Genomic DNA, 14,770 nt, shown 5'->3' with positions numbered 1-14,770 from the left:
ACCCGGGGCCTCGTGCTCTGCAAGACTAGTCGCCGCGGGGGATACTCAACGGAAAATTATCCGAACGTGTCTTCATGACATGCTCGCAGAAAATGTCTGCCAATGTGTTTCATAGACGCACGCATGTGTCTGGTGGGATATCATCGACTCATAGAATCACCGAAATGCCATCGCATTGCATCTGTGTCGTATTTTGTTATAGTAATGATGTGGCTATCGTCAAATATTCACGCGGCAGCTACGAAAGCCAAATTGAGAGCATACAATTTACGATTCCGTGTCACGTTATAGAAGAAAAACAAGAACGCAAAGATCTGCTTACGATTTGAAAGACAGGATAATCGACGTCCTTCGTATGCATCGGTATCGAAACAGAGCTGCAAAAGTTGGCTTCTTCAATGACCGCTCCTGAAAACAAGACATTTGTTTGCATTATTTTTCACACATGCTGATTATCACATAATCAATAATTTTATTTATTCGCATTACTTTAAGGATGGCTCCGTATATAATATACATCAATAGTCGCGTTGAGAACCAGGCACGGTCTTGCGCATTCATATAATGCTGATAATTATTGGCAGCAGCAAGAGCGGTCATGTAATAAATGTCACTAACTCAGGTCCCGCCAAGCTGCAAGAGATATTACGTTTAGTGCTATGCGATTTGTCAGATGTTATTATTCAAAACAGTCAGTGTGTGGCGTCTATATTTACCTCGCTTACGCTGTTTTTTTGTTGCTTTAAAAGTGCAGGCGTTTGCTCGACGGCCGTTTGCAGCTACAATATTACAGCTGGGTGAGAATAGAAGTGCAGACATCCCTGAACTGTGGCAGCACTTATTCTTAATATATATACACGGTGCCTGAAGTAAGTTTCGACAAGGTTTAAAAATATATTGCGGTGCGCTATTGAAGGATTGATGCCACTGTTATCAGCCGCTCCTTGAAATAAATGTGACCATTTCTGCGTACACTTCGGCGGCCTAATCGGACAAGAATAATTATTCATTACCACAAGTTTGGAATTTCAAGAATAAAATAAGAAAGCACTCATTGTAGAGCGTTCATGTTGTAGATTGTAGAGTTATGCAGACTGTACAATCGCGTAAAAGAGCGGTCAGTCGATACGGCTTATGAACGAACAGTGTTCTTGAAAGATGGTTCGTTTACTTTCTCAGCATCTGCCGTGGTTCCTGAATGTCGGTGGCATTGCACTGCCAACCACGAGGTCTTGAGAAGAAATCCGCGTCGCGTCGGCGGCCTTTCGGTGGGGGCGAAGTGCAAGAATGTTCATGTCCCGTGCATGCGTGCACGTTGAAGAACCCCAGCTGGTAAAAATTAATCCGGACTCCGCCACTACATTGTGTCTCATAATGTATATTTTTAGTACGTAAAACCACAGAGTGTAATTGATTTGCTTAAACTTTCTAAGTGGACGCAGCGTAGATTAATTCAATAATTCAGCCGTTGAAGTGAAGCTTGATATGCCTAGCACCCTTTGTATTATTTCATTGCCGAAGTTTATATTGCACTTGCGTCACGCGGATTTACCATTTCTTTATTTTATTTATTTGGAAATACTGCAGACGGCAAGTGCTGTTGAAGTAAGAAAGGTTGCAAATTCGATGTTCGAAACCATAAATAGTAATACACTATGCAGGAGCGCTAGGCCAATAGTTAGAATCATTGACTGACCGAGGAAAGAAAGACTAGTTTGTTAGAAACTTAGTTCGTGCAAAGTATGAGTAGTGATTAGTTTTCGATTACTTTGTGTGTGGGAAAAGCAAATAAGTTTCACGACTTACACCGACTACGTTATAATACAGCAAGTACAAAAACAATAATCCGGCAACGACACGGCAAAGATGTAGTCAATGCAAGCTACAATCGCTTCAACATACTGGTTACCAAACGTAGAGCTATAATCCGATAAAGTAATGCGAGCAGTCAAGTGCCGATTGCGCTCCCATGTATGCAAGATAATGCGAGGCAAGTTCTTTGATACGCATAGATTATTCATTGGCATTTTGTTCATATGTTTGAAATAATCTTTGCGACTTTCAACATGTTGTATTTTGTAAAGTAACTGCATGGAAGTATACGGACATGCGCGCTTTGATAGCTGGGTGTGTTCAGATAATGATTGTATATATTATGGGGTTTTACGTGCCAAAACCACTCTCTGATTATGAGGCACGCCGTAGTGGAGGGCTTCGGATATTTCGACCACCAGGGGTTCTTTAAAGTGCACCTAAATCTAAGTACACGGGTGTTTTCGCAATTCGCCCCCATCGAAATGCGGCCGCCGTGGCCGGGATTCGATCCCTCGACCCCGTGCTCAGCAGCCTAACACCATAACCACTGAGCAACCACGGCGGCTAGATAAGGATAGCCGAAGGGGGTCTAGAATATTTTTGTGATTTCCATGATATTTTTGTATGACACTGAAAGTTCCCTGAAAGCCTGAAAGCCTGAAAAAAATATTATCTCAGACAAGCTGAAAAATGTGGCTTACACAGTTGCACGATGTTCCGAGCTTCTGGGAGTCTAGAAAATTCAATAAAATTTGCTATGCTTTCATACTTTTCCTACCTACCCTACACAAAAATACAGTCAATGTATTCGGTAAATGCGTACCACAAACAAACAACGACATCATCATCACCATAATCATCAGCCTGGTAACGCCCACTACAGGACAAAGGCCTCTCCCATAATTCTCCAACTACCCCGGTCATGTACTCAATGTGGCCATGTTGTCCCTGCTAACTTCGTAATCTCATCCGCCCACCTCACTTTCTGCCGGCCCCTGCTACGCTTCCCTTCCCTTGGAATCCAGTTAGTAAACCTTAATGACCATCGATTATCTTCCCTCCTCATTACATGTCCTGCCCATGCCCATTTCTTTTTCTTGATTTCAACTAGGATGTCATTAATTCGTGTTTGTTCCCTCACCAAGTCTGCTCTTTTCTTATCCCTTAACGTTACACCTATCATTCTTCGTTCCATAGCTCGTTGCGTCGTCCTCAATTTAAGTAGAACCCTCTTAGTAAGCCTCCAGGTTTCTGCCCCATACGTGAGTACTGGTAAGACGCAGCTGTTATACACTTTTCTCTTGAGGGATAATGGCAACCTGCTGTTCATGATCTGAGAATGTCTGCCAAACGCACCCCAGCCCATTCGTATTCATCTGATTATTTCAGTCTCATGATGCGGATCCGCGGTCACTACCTGTCCTAAGTAGATGTATTCCTTTACCACTTCCAGTGCCTCGCTACCTATCGTAAACTGCTGTTCTGTTCCGAGATTGTTAAACATTACTTTAGTTTTCTGCAGATTAATTTTTAGACCCAACCTTCTTTGCCTCTCCAGGTCAGTGAGCATGCGTTGCAATTCGTCCCCTGAGTTACTAAGCAAGGCAATAGCATCAGCGAATCTCAAGCTACTAAGGTATTCTGCATTAACTCTTATCCCCGATTCTTCCCAATCCAGGTCTCTGAATACCTCCTGTAAACACGCTGTGAATAGCATTGGAGATATCGCATCTCCCTGCCTTACGCCTCTCTTCATTAGGATTTTGTTGCTTTCTTCATGGAGGACTACGGTGGCTGTGGAGCCGCTATACATATCTATCAGTATTTTTACGTATGGCTCGTCTACACCCTGATTCCGCAATGCCTCCATGACTGCTGAGGTTTCGACTGAATCAAACCCTTTCTCGTAATCAATGAAAGCTATATATAAGGGTTGGTTATATTCCGCACATTTCTCTATCACCTGATTGATAGTGTGAATATGGTCTATTGTTGAGTAGCCTTTACGGAATCCAGCCTGGTCCTTTGGTTGACAGTAGCGTAAGGTGTTCCTGATTCGATTTGCGATTACCTTAGTAAATAATTTGTAGGCAACGAACAGTAAGCTGATCGGTCTATAATTTTTCAAGTCTTTGGCATCCCCTTTCTTATGGATTAGGATTATGTTACAGTTCTTCCAAGATTCCGGTACGCTCGAAGTCATGAGGCATCGCGTATACAGGGTGGCCAGTTTTTCTAGAACAATCTGCCCACCATCCTTCAACAAATCTGCTGTTACCTGATCCTCCCCAGCTGCCTTTCCCCTTTGCATAGCTCCCAAGGCTTTGTTTACTTCTTCCGGCGTTACATGCTGGATTTCCAATTCTTCTAGACTATTCTCTCTTCCATGAACGTCGTGGGTGCCACTGGTACTGTATAATCTCTATAGAACTCGTCAGCCACTTTAACTATCTCATCCATATTAGTAATGATATTCCCGGCTTTGTCTCTTAACCCATACACCTGATTATTGCCTATTCCTAGTTTTTTCTTCCCTGCTTTTAGGTTTCCTCCGTTTCTGAGAGCATGTTCAATTCTATCCATATTATACTTCCTTATGTAAGCTGTCTTACGCTTGTTGATTAACTTCGAAAGTTCTGTCAGTTCTATTCTAGCTGTAGGGTTAGAGGCTTTCATACGTTGGCGTTTCTTGATCAGATCTTTCGTCTCCTGCGTTAGCTTACTGGCATCCTGTCTAACGGAGTTACCACCGACTTCTATTACACTCTCCTTAAAGGGAAGCTGAAACGGTTTTCAATTTTCATGAATTGCTGGGATTGGGAAGAACAGACCTAATAATTTACGGCTCCGTAATTTTTTTTCTTCGTTTTATTAATATCAGTGGCGGAAATCGCTTTCTAAATCACCCCCGCGGGCACGCCCCCATCGCTTCCCGGAGCGCCGGGTGAGGTGGTTGCCAGAGGAGAGAACCGGCGCGAGTGACGTCACTGGCGGGGACCGAGCGGCCGGACCGGCGTGCTTGCATGTGCTGGCATGCCTCTTTCCGTCCTGCGCTTTACTGATCGATGCTATGAGAGATCTGCCGCCGCCGCTCACGTTTGTTTTCTTTTGCGATTTTCGTAAACTGTTCTTTCCTTTCTGTGCTGTGTGAGTGCCACAGCCAAGGGCGCCCAACATGCCCTCGTTCTGTGCAGCATTCAACTGTGCGAACACAGGCTGGCGAGACGATGTGGTGTTTCACATGTTCCCGAAGGACAAGAAGCTTGCAGCGCAGTGAGTCCGTGCGGTGAGGAGAGATAAGTTCATGCCGATGAAATCAACTGTGCCGTGCTCTTCATCTTCCATCAATACGCAGCACATGCAGGTGCACCTAGTTTAATGAAAGCCTGATTAGGTCCACATTGATGCACTCGAGAAATGCGAACATTCGCAGCCATTAACGTCTGGTAACACAGTTTTAGCGTAGCCGGATAGCCTTACGACAAATGCGGAAACGCGTTGTTGCTAGCGTTGCTATACTCCGTTTCATACATCAGGTGCAACGCTGTGGAGGCTTGAGATACTTCTTGCAGTGGCTGCGTTCGCACTTAGAAAAAGTTCGGTGTTTGCTTGATCCGATTTTTGAGAAAATTTTCCATATATAAGCTAAGTTCTGAATGAAAAAAAGAAAGAATTTACTCATAGAAACAATCCGTGTACTTATACGGCTGCTAACACGTTATTTTAAATCAATTTTCTTTTTGGTATTTTTTAATTGCAGCCCGTCGCGGCAGCTTCACGTGCATGCTTGCGCGAGCAAACGCCGCTGGCACGCTGCGAACCATAGACGGAAACGCGCACAGTAATAAATTTTGGTGACCGGACTTCGTGCGTAGCTTCCACAGCGTCGCACCTGAGGTATGAAATGGAGTATTGGCTTGCCTAGTGACATTCAACGTACGGTTGCAGTTATCGTGTTTACCACACGGCGGTGCTAAAACTGCCTAATATCTTTATGTCAACACTAGCATGGAGCACGCATACCGATTCTTGATCGAGCCACAATCGCAAAGTCGTCGAACCATAGTATGAATATTGCACATTTAATACCTCTGGCCATCTCTGGATTTGTATGATAAGCAACTTCCATGACTGTACCCGCAGCACTGCATGTGCGCGCTTTGAAACTCGGCACTTATGTTCGCGATCGTGCATCAACACTCAAAAAACCACGGGACTACTTTAGACAAGCAGCGGGAAGGTGCTTGTCATCGCGGAATTGCACCCGTGTTTACAATCTAATGAGAAGTTAGTGCTTCGGCATTCTTCCAGCAGCAAGTTCCCAGTGACACTTTAGCGCATTTTTTCTCCCGGCATTGGAACCTGCAGCTATATGAAAAAAAAAACGATAAGTACCAGCTAAGATTTCCAACGCGCGAGAAGGTGCACACATCGCTCTCGCTGTTGGCACACTCTACATCGTCGCTGCCGCCGTTGCCGCCACCGTTTTCCGTATCGGCTGTCGGTTCGAACATGTACGGCGAAAATACAAGCTGTCCGAGACAGCGAGAACGTTTCATAATGCTTACAACTCAGCTATGAAGCCAGAACAGAACGGCATGCTACGCTCTGAAACGGCGGCGCCGACCGGAGACTGCCGCGAAAGACGTCACAGTGGCCCCGACCAATCACGGGCAACATCGGCGTTCGCGCGATGCCCTGAGGCGCTGGTGCGCGTTTTCTTGGAAAAACAGCCGCTTGCGCTTGTTTCCGCCCTATTTGAACCAGATATTCGTGTTCAGGGGACTCAAAACTGTAGAATGCCGCAGAGAACTCATTTTTTTCGAAAAGTGTTTCAGCTTCCCTTTAATGATGCCCATAAGATTGTCGTTCATATCTCCAACACTAACGTCCTCTTCCTGAGTTAAAGCCGTATACCTGTTCTGTGGCTTGATCCGGAATTCTTCTGTTTTCCCTCTTACTGCTAACTCATTGATCGGCTTCTTATGTACCAGTTTCTTCCGTTCCCGCCTCAAGTCTAGGCTAAATCGAGTTCTTACCATCCAATGGTCACTGCAGTACACTTTGCTGAGCACGTCCACATCTTGTATGATGCCAGGGTTAGCGCAGAGTATACGGTCTATTTCATTTTTACTCTCGCCATTCGGGCTCCTCCACGTCCACTTTCGGCTATCCCGCTTGCGGAAGGAGGTATTCATTATCCGCATATTATTCTGTTCTGCAAAGTCTATTAATAACTCTCCCCTGCTATTCCTAGTGCCTATGCTATACTCCCCCACTGCCTTGTCTCCAGCCTGCTTCTTGCCTACCTTGGCATTGAAGTCGCCCATCAGTACAGTGTATTTTGTTTTTACTTTACCCAACGCCGATTCGACGTCTTCATAGAAGCTTTCGACTTCTTGGTCATCATGACTGGATGTAGGGTCGTACACCTGCACGACCTTCAATTTGTACCTCTTATTAAGTTTTACAGCAAGACCTGCCACCTTCTCGTTAATGCTATAGAATTCCTGTATGTTACCAGCTATATTCTTATTAATCAGGACTCCGACTCCTAGTTCTCGTCTCTCCGCTAAGCCCCGGTAGCACAGGACGTGCCCGCTTTTTAGCACTGTAGATGCTTCATTTGTCCTCTTAACTTCACTGAGCCCTATTATATTCCATTTACTGCCCTCTAATTCATCCAATAGCACTGCTAGAGTCGCCTCACTCGATAACGTTCTAGCGTTAAACGTTGCCAGGTTCATATTCCAATGGCGGCCTGTCCGGAGCCAGGGATTCTTAGCACCCTCTGCTGCGTCGCAGGTCTGACCACCGCCGTGGTCAGTTGCTTCGCAGCTGCTGGGGACTGAGGGCCGGAGTTTGATTGTTGTAGCCATATAGGAGGTTGTCGCCAAGTACTGCACCAGGGTGGCCAATCCTGCTCTGGTGAGGGAGTGCGTTACCGGTTCTGGTCACCGGGATCAGGCCGCACCCAAGGCCTATTTATGCAATTTTATCAACACGCGGATTATTTTTTTTTTTAATCCGGTGAAACTTGCGCGGAACCGGGATTCGAACCACGGTCCTCTTGCACGTGAGGCGGATGCTCTACCTCTACGCGACCGCTGCACCGACAACCATGAACAACGACAAACATGTGTTTGAAACAAGAGGCCCAAACAGGACCTTTTTCGGAAATTTTTATTGTGCCAATCTCAAGTATCAAAAAATTTTTTTTGTATACGTAGCGACATGATAAACGGGCAACAGAGCATATTTAGACTCTGTTATGTACTGGTGTCTTTATTATTGGTGGCAAAATTTGAAAAATTTGCAGAACGCCACAAGAATTGACAGTCCTCGCGCGCGAATTAAAAAAAAAAACATAGAATCGTTTCCTATTTCGATCACATTTTCCCAGGACTATCTGCTGTTATCGGTTATCTGTCATATGGAAATAGATGTTGCATAACTTTCTTGACACTGATTTATAGGCTTTCGTGTTCCGCGCCCCGCGGCCTGTCCTTTAGAATGCTGTGCCGTGGAAACAACAAACTTAGTCATGTCTACCGGTGGTGCCAAGAAAAAATAAGCAACAATAAGTGCTAGAGAGAAAACGCATGTTCTTTTTTTTTTAATACATACGCGTGACTATATCTAATTACGGAGCCTTATTGGGTGCGGCGTTCTTCTGCTGAACCTGAGGCCGCGGATTGAACCCTCTGCCGCGGTGGCCGTATTCCAATGGAAACAAACGCAAGTACAGTCGCGGACCGATTAAAATGAACCACGGCTAAGGCGACCGGAGCGGCTGCGGGGCCGCACCACGCGCGCTGCTACAGTGCTTCGGGTAAAATCCCTCAATAATTTTAAAGTACAGAAAGGCTTTGATCCAGCCGACAACGCCAGCAATAGGCTGATCGGTGACATGTGACCTTGCTCCGCCCCTTTGTCGCCATGAATGTTCCGGCGCGCCCGGCGAAGTGCGCGCGTTTCGCCTGTTGTGCTACATTGCTGCGATAATTTCGTACCGGGAGGGCCGAAATGTGGTTGGGCGCCTAAACCGGATGAAGGATGGCAAGTTATTTTGCATCCCGCGTGGCAACCAGAAGCTGACCAAAAGGAAAGTATGGTTGCACAGAATTGGGCGGAAAGACTGAACCATCGGTAACTGCACGACTATGCGAAGGAAGTAACGAAGAGCGATGCGAAGGTGCGAGAGAAAGTATACACGTGTGTGTGCAGAGCTGCGATAGTATTTGATTCACGCGCATGAGTCTTGACGGCCGAAGTTTGTGGAGATTATTGATTTTAGTGTATTATGAGCCCGTTGACTTAGCAAGTGCAGTATGACCTAGCATGCACGAAAATAGTGGGGCAGGAGCGTATTAACTCGCTGACAAATATCCGCATTACGTTACGCGCGATAAAATATCACAAATTTTAGCAGCGAATTCTACTTTTACACTTTCCTTTGTTCGTGCGCGCGTTGTTAACTGCGCTTTACAATATGTCCAAGAACTCATTTCCAACTCTGCATATCCTAATCGCATTTGGTGCATTGTATATGTGAATAAATATATTCCTAAGTGCCTGCATTACTCTGATTTAAAAAGAAATACTGCATAGCGACATCTCTGTAAGGTGCCTTGTGGATGTCTCGTGCTGAAGATGCCCTCTCGGTGAGCGCATATTTCACCCCTCATCTTTTAAGAGGTTCAATACATACAAGCATTTGTCTAGCAAACCAGATTTTTTTCAAGGGAATTTTCCACGTCTCAGTAATTTCTCTCGTCGTATTCGAGTGCTGATTGCCGTGTTATAGTTTGTTAACGAAGCTTTCCCTCAAGTCTAAATATTTTAAGGCAGTTTTCCTAGCCTCTAAAGCCGCTCGAGTTCGCTCTTCTCCTTGAGCGGCCATTTTTCCTAGAAAGTATGCCTTCCAACTACTCCGCCCTTAAACTGGCTCTCTCAACTACTACACGCAGAGACAAAGCAACAGCGCGCGCATTAGATCCCATAGATGAGATGAATATTTACAATTAGTATTAGGGTTATAATTATATTCGAGTGCTGATTGCCGTGCTATCGTTTGCTAACGAAGCTTTCCCTCAAGTCTAAATATTTTAAGGCAGTTTGTCGTGTGCGTATCATGGCTACGCACGCTTATATCGCATTTCGTTTCTCTACCATGGGTGCGCTTTAAAACCACGGCGCTGCAGTTTTTGCTTTTCTCTTCTTTCTTCTTCTCCGCCCTTAAACTGGCTCTCTTAACTGTACTACACGCAGAGACAAAGAAACAGCGCGCGCATTAGATCCCATAGATGAGATGAATATTTACAATTATTATTAGAGTTATAATTATATTCGAGTGCTGATTGCCGTGCTATCGTTTTCTAACGAAGCTTTCCCTCAAGTATGCCTCAAGTATGGACAACATGAGTCTCTTTCCACGTAAGTGTGGGGCTCGGAGCAGCAGCTGTGGCGCTTGAAAGTAGCCTGGGGCCTGACGAACCAACCGACTGAGCTATCTTTCCGGGCAACATCGAAGGGTCACGAGTTCAAATCACCTGTTATGTTCCTTTTTTTTTTCCGCCTCTTTTTCTTTCTTTTTATTTTCTTTCTTTTAATGTCTTTTCCTTTATTTTATCACTGTACGGGAACCCTCCTAAAAAAAAAGAAAAGAAAGATATATATCTTCAAATATGTATGGCCTCACACTCACATGTGCAGGTCATAAATACCAGGTTCTCTAGCCGAGTGCCATCCATGCGGTATAACCGAGCTCAGATTGGTCCACCTTGACTGACCAAGTAGGGCACCACTGTAGGTTAAATGAGGCGTACAACTCCTGCGGGACCCGCCGTGGTTGCTCAGTGGTTATGGTGTTAGACTGCTGAGCACGAGGTCGCGGGATCGGACCCCGACCACGGCGGCCGCATTTCGGTGGGGGCGAAATGCGAAAACACCCGTGTACTTAGAATTAGGTGCACGTTAAAGAACCCCAGGTGGTCGAAATTTTCGGAGTCCTCCACTACGGCGTGCATAATCAGAAAGTGGTTTTGTCACGTAAAACCCCATAAATTAATTTTTAATTTAACTCCTACGGGGACGGTAGAGTATCCGTCTCCAGTGCAAGAGGACCGTGATTCAAATCCCGGTGCCGCGCTATTCTCCACCGGAAAATACAAAAAAAAAAAAAACCGTGTGTTGAGAAAATTGCACAAACAGGCCTGGAGTGCGGCCTGATCCCGGTGACCAGAACCGGTAACGCACTCTCTCACCAGAGCAGGATTGGCCACCCTGGTGCAGTACTTGGCCACAACCTCCTATATGAATACAACAATCGAACCCCGGCCCTCAGTCCCCAGCAGCCGCGAAGCAACTGACCACGGCGGCGGTCAGATCTGTGACGCTGCAGAAGGTGCTAAGAATACCTGGCTCCGGACAGGCCGCCATTGGAATCTGAACCTGGCAACGTTTAACGTTAGAACGCTATCGAGTGAGGCGAGTCTAGCAGTGTTATTGGAGGAATTAGAGGGTAGTAAATGGGATATAATAGGGCTCAGTGAGGTTAGGAGGACAAAAGAAGCATATACAGTGCTAAAAAGCGGGCATGTACTGTGTTACCGGGGCTTAGCGGAGAGACGAGAACTAGGAGTCGGATTCCTGATTAATAAGGAAATAGCTGGTAACATAGAGGAATTCAATAGCATTAACGAGAGGGTGGCATGTCTTGTTGTGAAACTTAATAAGAGGTACAAAATGAAGGTTGTACAGGTCTACGCTCCTACATCTAGTCATGATGACCAGGAAGTCGAAAGCTTTTATGAAGACGTAGAATCGGCGATGGGTAAAGTCAAAACAAATTACACTATACTGATGGGCGACTTCAATGCCAGGGTAGGCAAGAAGCAGGCTGGAGACAAGTCAGTGGGGGAATATGGCATAGGCTCTAGGAATAGCAGAGGAGAATTATTAGTAGAGTTTGCAGAACAGAATAATATGCGTATAATGAATACCTTTTTCCGCAAGCGGGTTAGCCGAAAGTGGACGTGGAGGAGCCCGAATGGTGAGACTAGAAATGAAATCGACTTCATACTCTGCGCGAACCCTGGCATCATTCAAGATGTAGACGTGCTCGGCAAGGTACGCTGCAGTGACCACAGGATGGTAAGAACTCGAATTAGCCTAGACTTGAGGAGGGAACGAAAGAAACTGGTACACAAGAAGCCAATCAATGAGTTAGCGGTAAGAGGGAAACTAGAGGAATTCCGGATCAAAATACAGAACAGGTATTCGGCTTTAACTCAGGAAGAGGACCTTAGTGTTGAAGCAATGAACGACAATCTCATGGGCATCATTAAGGAGTGCGCAATAGAAGTCGGTGGTAACGCCGTTAGACAGGAAACCAGTAAGCTATCGCAGGAGACGAAAGATCTGATCAAGAAACGCCAATGTATAAAAGCCTCTAATCCTACAACTAGAATAGAACTGGCAGAACTTTCTAAGTTAATCAACAAGCGTAAGACAGCGGACATCAGGAACTATAATATGGATAGAATTGAACAGGCTCTCAGGAACGGAGGAAGCCTAAAAACAGTGAAGAAGAAACTAGGAATAGGCAAGAATCAGATGTGTGCGTTAAGAGACAAAGCCGGCAATATCGTTACTAATATGGACGAGATAGTTCAAGTGGCTGAGGAGTTCTATAGAGATTTATACAGTACCAGTGGCACCCACGACGATAGTGGAAGAGAGAATAGCCTAGAGGAATTCGAAATCCCACAGGTAACGCCAGAAGTAAAGAAAGCCTTAGGAGCTATGCAAAGGGGGAAGGCAGCTGGGGAGGATCAGGTAACAGCAGATTTGTTGAAGGATGGTGGTCAGATTGTTCTAGGAAACTGGCCACCCTGTATACGCAATGCCTCATAACCTCGAGCGTACCGGAATCTTGGAAGAACGCTAACATAATCCTAATCCATAAGAAAGGGGACGCCAAAGACTTGAAAAATTATAGAGCGATCAGCTTACTGTCCGTTGCCTACAAAGTATTTACTAAGGTAATCGCAAATAGAATCAGGAACACCTTAGACTTCTGTCAACCAAAGGACCAGGCAGGATTCCGTAAAGGCTACTAAACAATAGACCATATTCACACTATCAATCAAGTGATAGAGAAATGTGCAGAATATAACCAACCCTTATATATAGCTTTCATTGATTACGAGAAAGCGTTTGATTCAGTCGAAACCTCAGCAGTCATGGAGGCATTACGGAATCAGGGTGTAGATGAGCCATATGTAAAAATACTGGAAGATATCTATAGCGGCTCCACAGCCACCGTAGTCCTCCACAAAGAAAGCAACAAAATCCCTATAAAGAAAGGCGTCAGACAGGGAGATACGATATCTCCAATGCTATTCACAGCATGTTTACAGGAGGTATTCAGAGGCATGGAGTGGGAAGAATTGGGGATAAAAGTTGATGGAGAATACCTTAGCAACTTGCGATTCGCTGATGATATTGCCTTGCTTAGTAACTCAGGAGACCAATTGCAATGCATGCTCACTGACCTGGAGAGGCAAAGCAGAAGGGTGGGTCTGAAAATTAATCTGCAGAAAACTAAAGTACTGTTTAACAGTCTCGGAAGAGAACAGCAGTTTACGATAGGTAGCGAAACACTGGAAGTGGTAAGGGAATACATCTACTCAGGGCAGGTAGTGACCACGGATCCGGATTATGAGACTGAAATAACCAGAAGAATAAGAATGGGTTGGGGTGCGTTTGGCAGGCATTCTCAAATCATGAACAGTAGGTTGCCACTATCCCTCAAAAGGAAAGTGTACAACAGCGGTGTGTTACCAGTACTCACATATGGGGCAGAAACCTGGAGGCTTACGAAAAGGGTTCTGCTGAAATTGAGAACGACGCAACGAGCTATGGAAAGAAGAATGATGGGTGTAACGTTAAGGGATAAGAAAAGAGCAGATTGGGTGAGGCAACAAACGCGGGTAAACGACATCTTAGTTGAAATCAAGAAAAAGAAATGGGCATGGGCCGGACATGTAATGAGGAGGGAAGATAACCGATGGTCACTAAGAGCTACGGACTGGATTCCAAGAGAAGGGAAGCGTAGCAGGGGGCGGCAGAAAGTTAGGTGGGCAGATGACATTAAGACGTTTGCAGGGACAACATGGCCACATTAGTACATGACCGGGGTAGTTGGAGAAGTATGGGAGAGGCCTTTGCCCTGCAGTGGGCGTAACTAGGCTGATGATGATGATGACTGCATAGCTACTGCTACCGGCCATTAAATAATAAAGTATAGTACAATATATCAAAGTACATTACATACACCTGCGAGCTCGTTCCATCCAAGTTTCCCTTAATGTTTCAGTAATCGGCGATGCCATTTTACTAATGAAGAACACACAACTGCAGATTTACATATGAAAAATGCCAGAAGCGATACACAGATCGCCAGCAAAACACAGTGCAGTAATAACCAGGCCTATCCGCGTGTGTTTCGTATAAGGGCCCTCTAATTCTTACGGGGCTTTAGCGGTGCACGGAGTCGAAAAGGCATAAACACAATAATGCGCGTCATGATTCAAGTTTACGTGGCGACGTCGCAGGGTTCACGAGAACAGTCAACCGCATTCACACACGCGCACACACTACGCTCGATGTTGCTGTGCCGCGAGATTAGATAGCGCTGGTAGCTCGAACACGATCGAGGAGACCGGCTGACACGATCCATACCGTCGCTTCAGAATGTCACGACAGTGGCACTGGTTCGTAGCACTGAACTACAAAACACAACGGTCGTCGTGAAATCGCTACACGACAGACACACTCAGCGCCAAGAAGAATGTTTCCGCACTCGTTTACACACACACACACGCACACACACGCGCACGCACGCACGCACGCACGCACGCGCACGTACACACACACACACACACACACA

General features: G+C 45.6%; 1 protein-coding gene across 2 annotated transcripts in view; it reads right to left on the bottom strand.

Moving 5' to 3' along the window:
• Positions 1-14,770, bottom strand: part of LOC126518730 (organic cation transporter protein-like) — a 210,737-nt gene that overhangs the window by 69,156 nt on the left and 126,811 nt on the right. For both annotated transcript variants that reach the window (XM_050168498.2, XM_055064968.1), the window contains exon 9: positions 323-408. In XM_050168498.2, the coding sequence (XP_050024455.1) occupies positions 323-408 (86 nt within the window). The remainder of the gene's footprint in view (positions 1-322; positions 409-14,770) is intronic.

The sequence above is a fragment of the Dermacentor andersoni genome, chromosome 1 (assembly GCF_023375885.2).
Source record: "Dermacentor andersoni chromosome 1, qqDerAnde1_hic_scaffold, whole genome shotgun sequence".
Lineage (NCBI taxonomy): Eukaryota > Metazoa > Arthropoda > Arachnida > Ixodida > Ixodidae > Dermacentor > Dermacentor andersoni.
The sequence above is the reverse complement of the archived record's forward strand: the minus strand, read 5'-3'. Positions and strand labels throughout refer to the sequence as shown.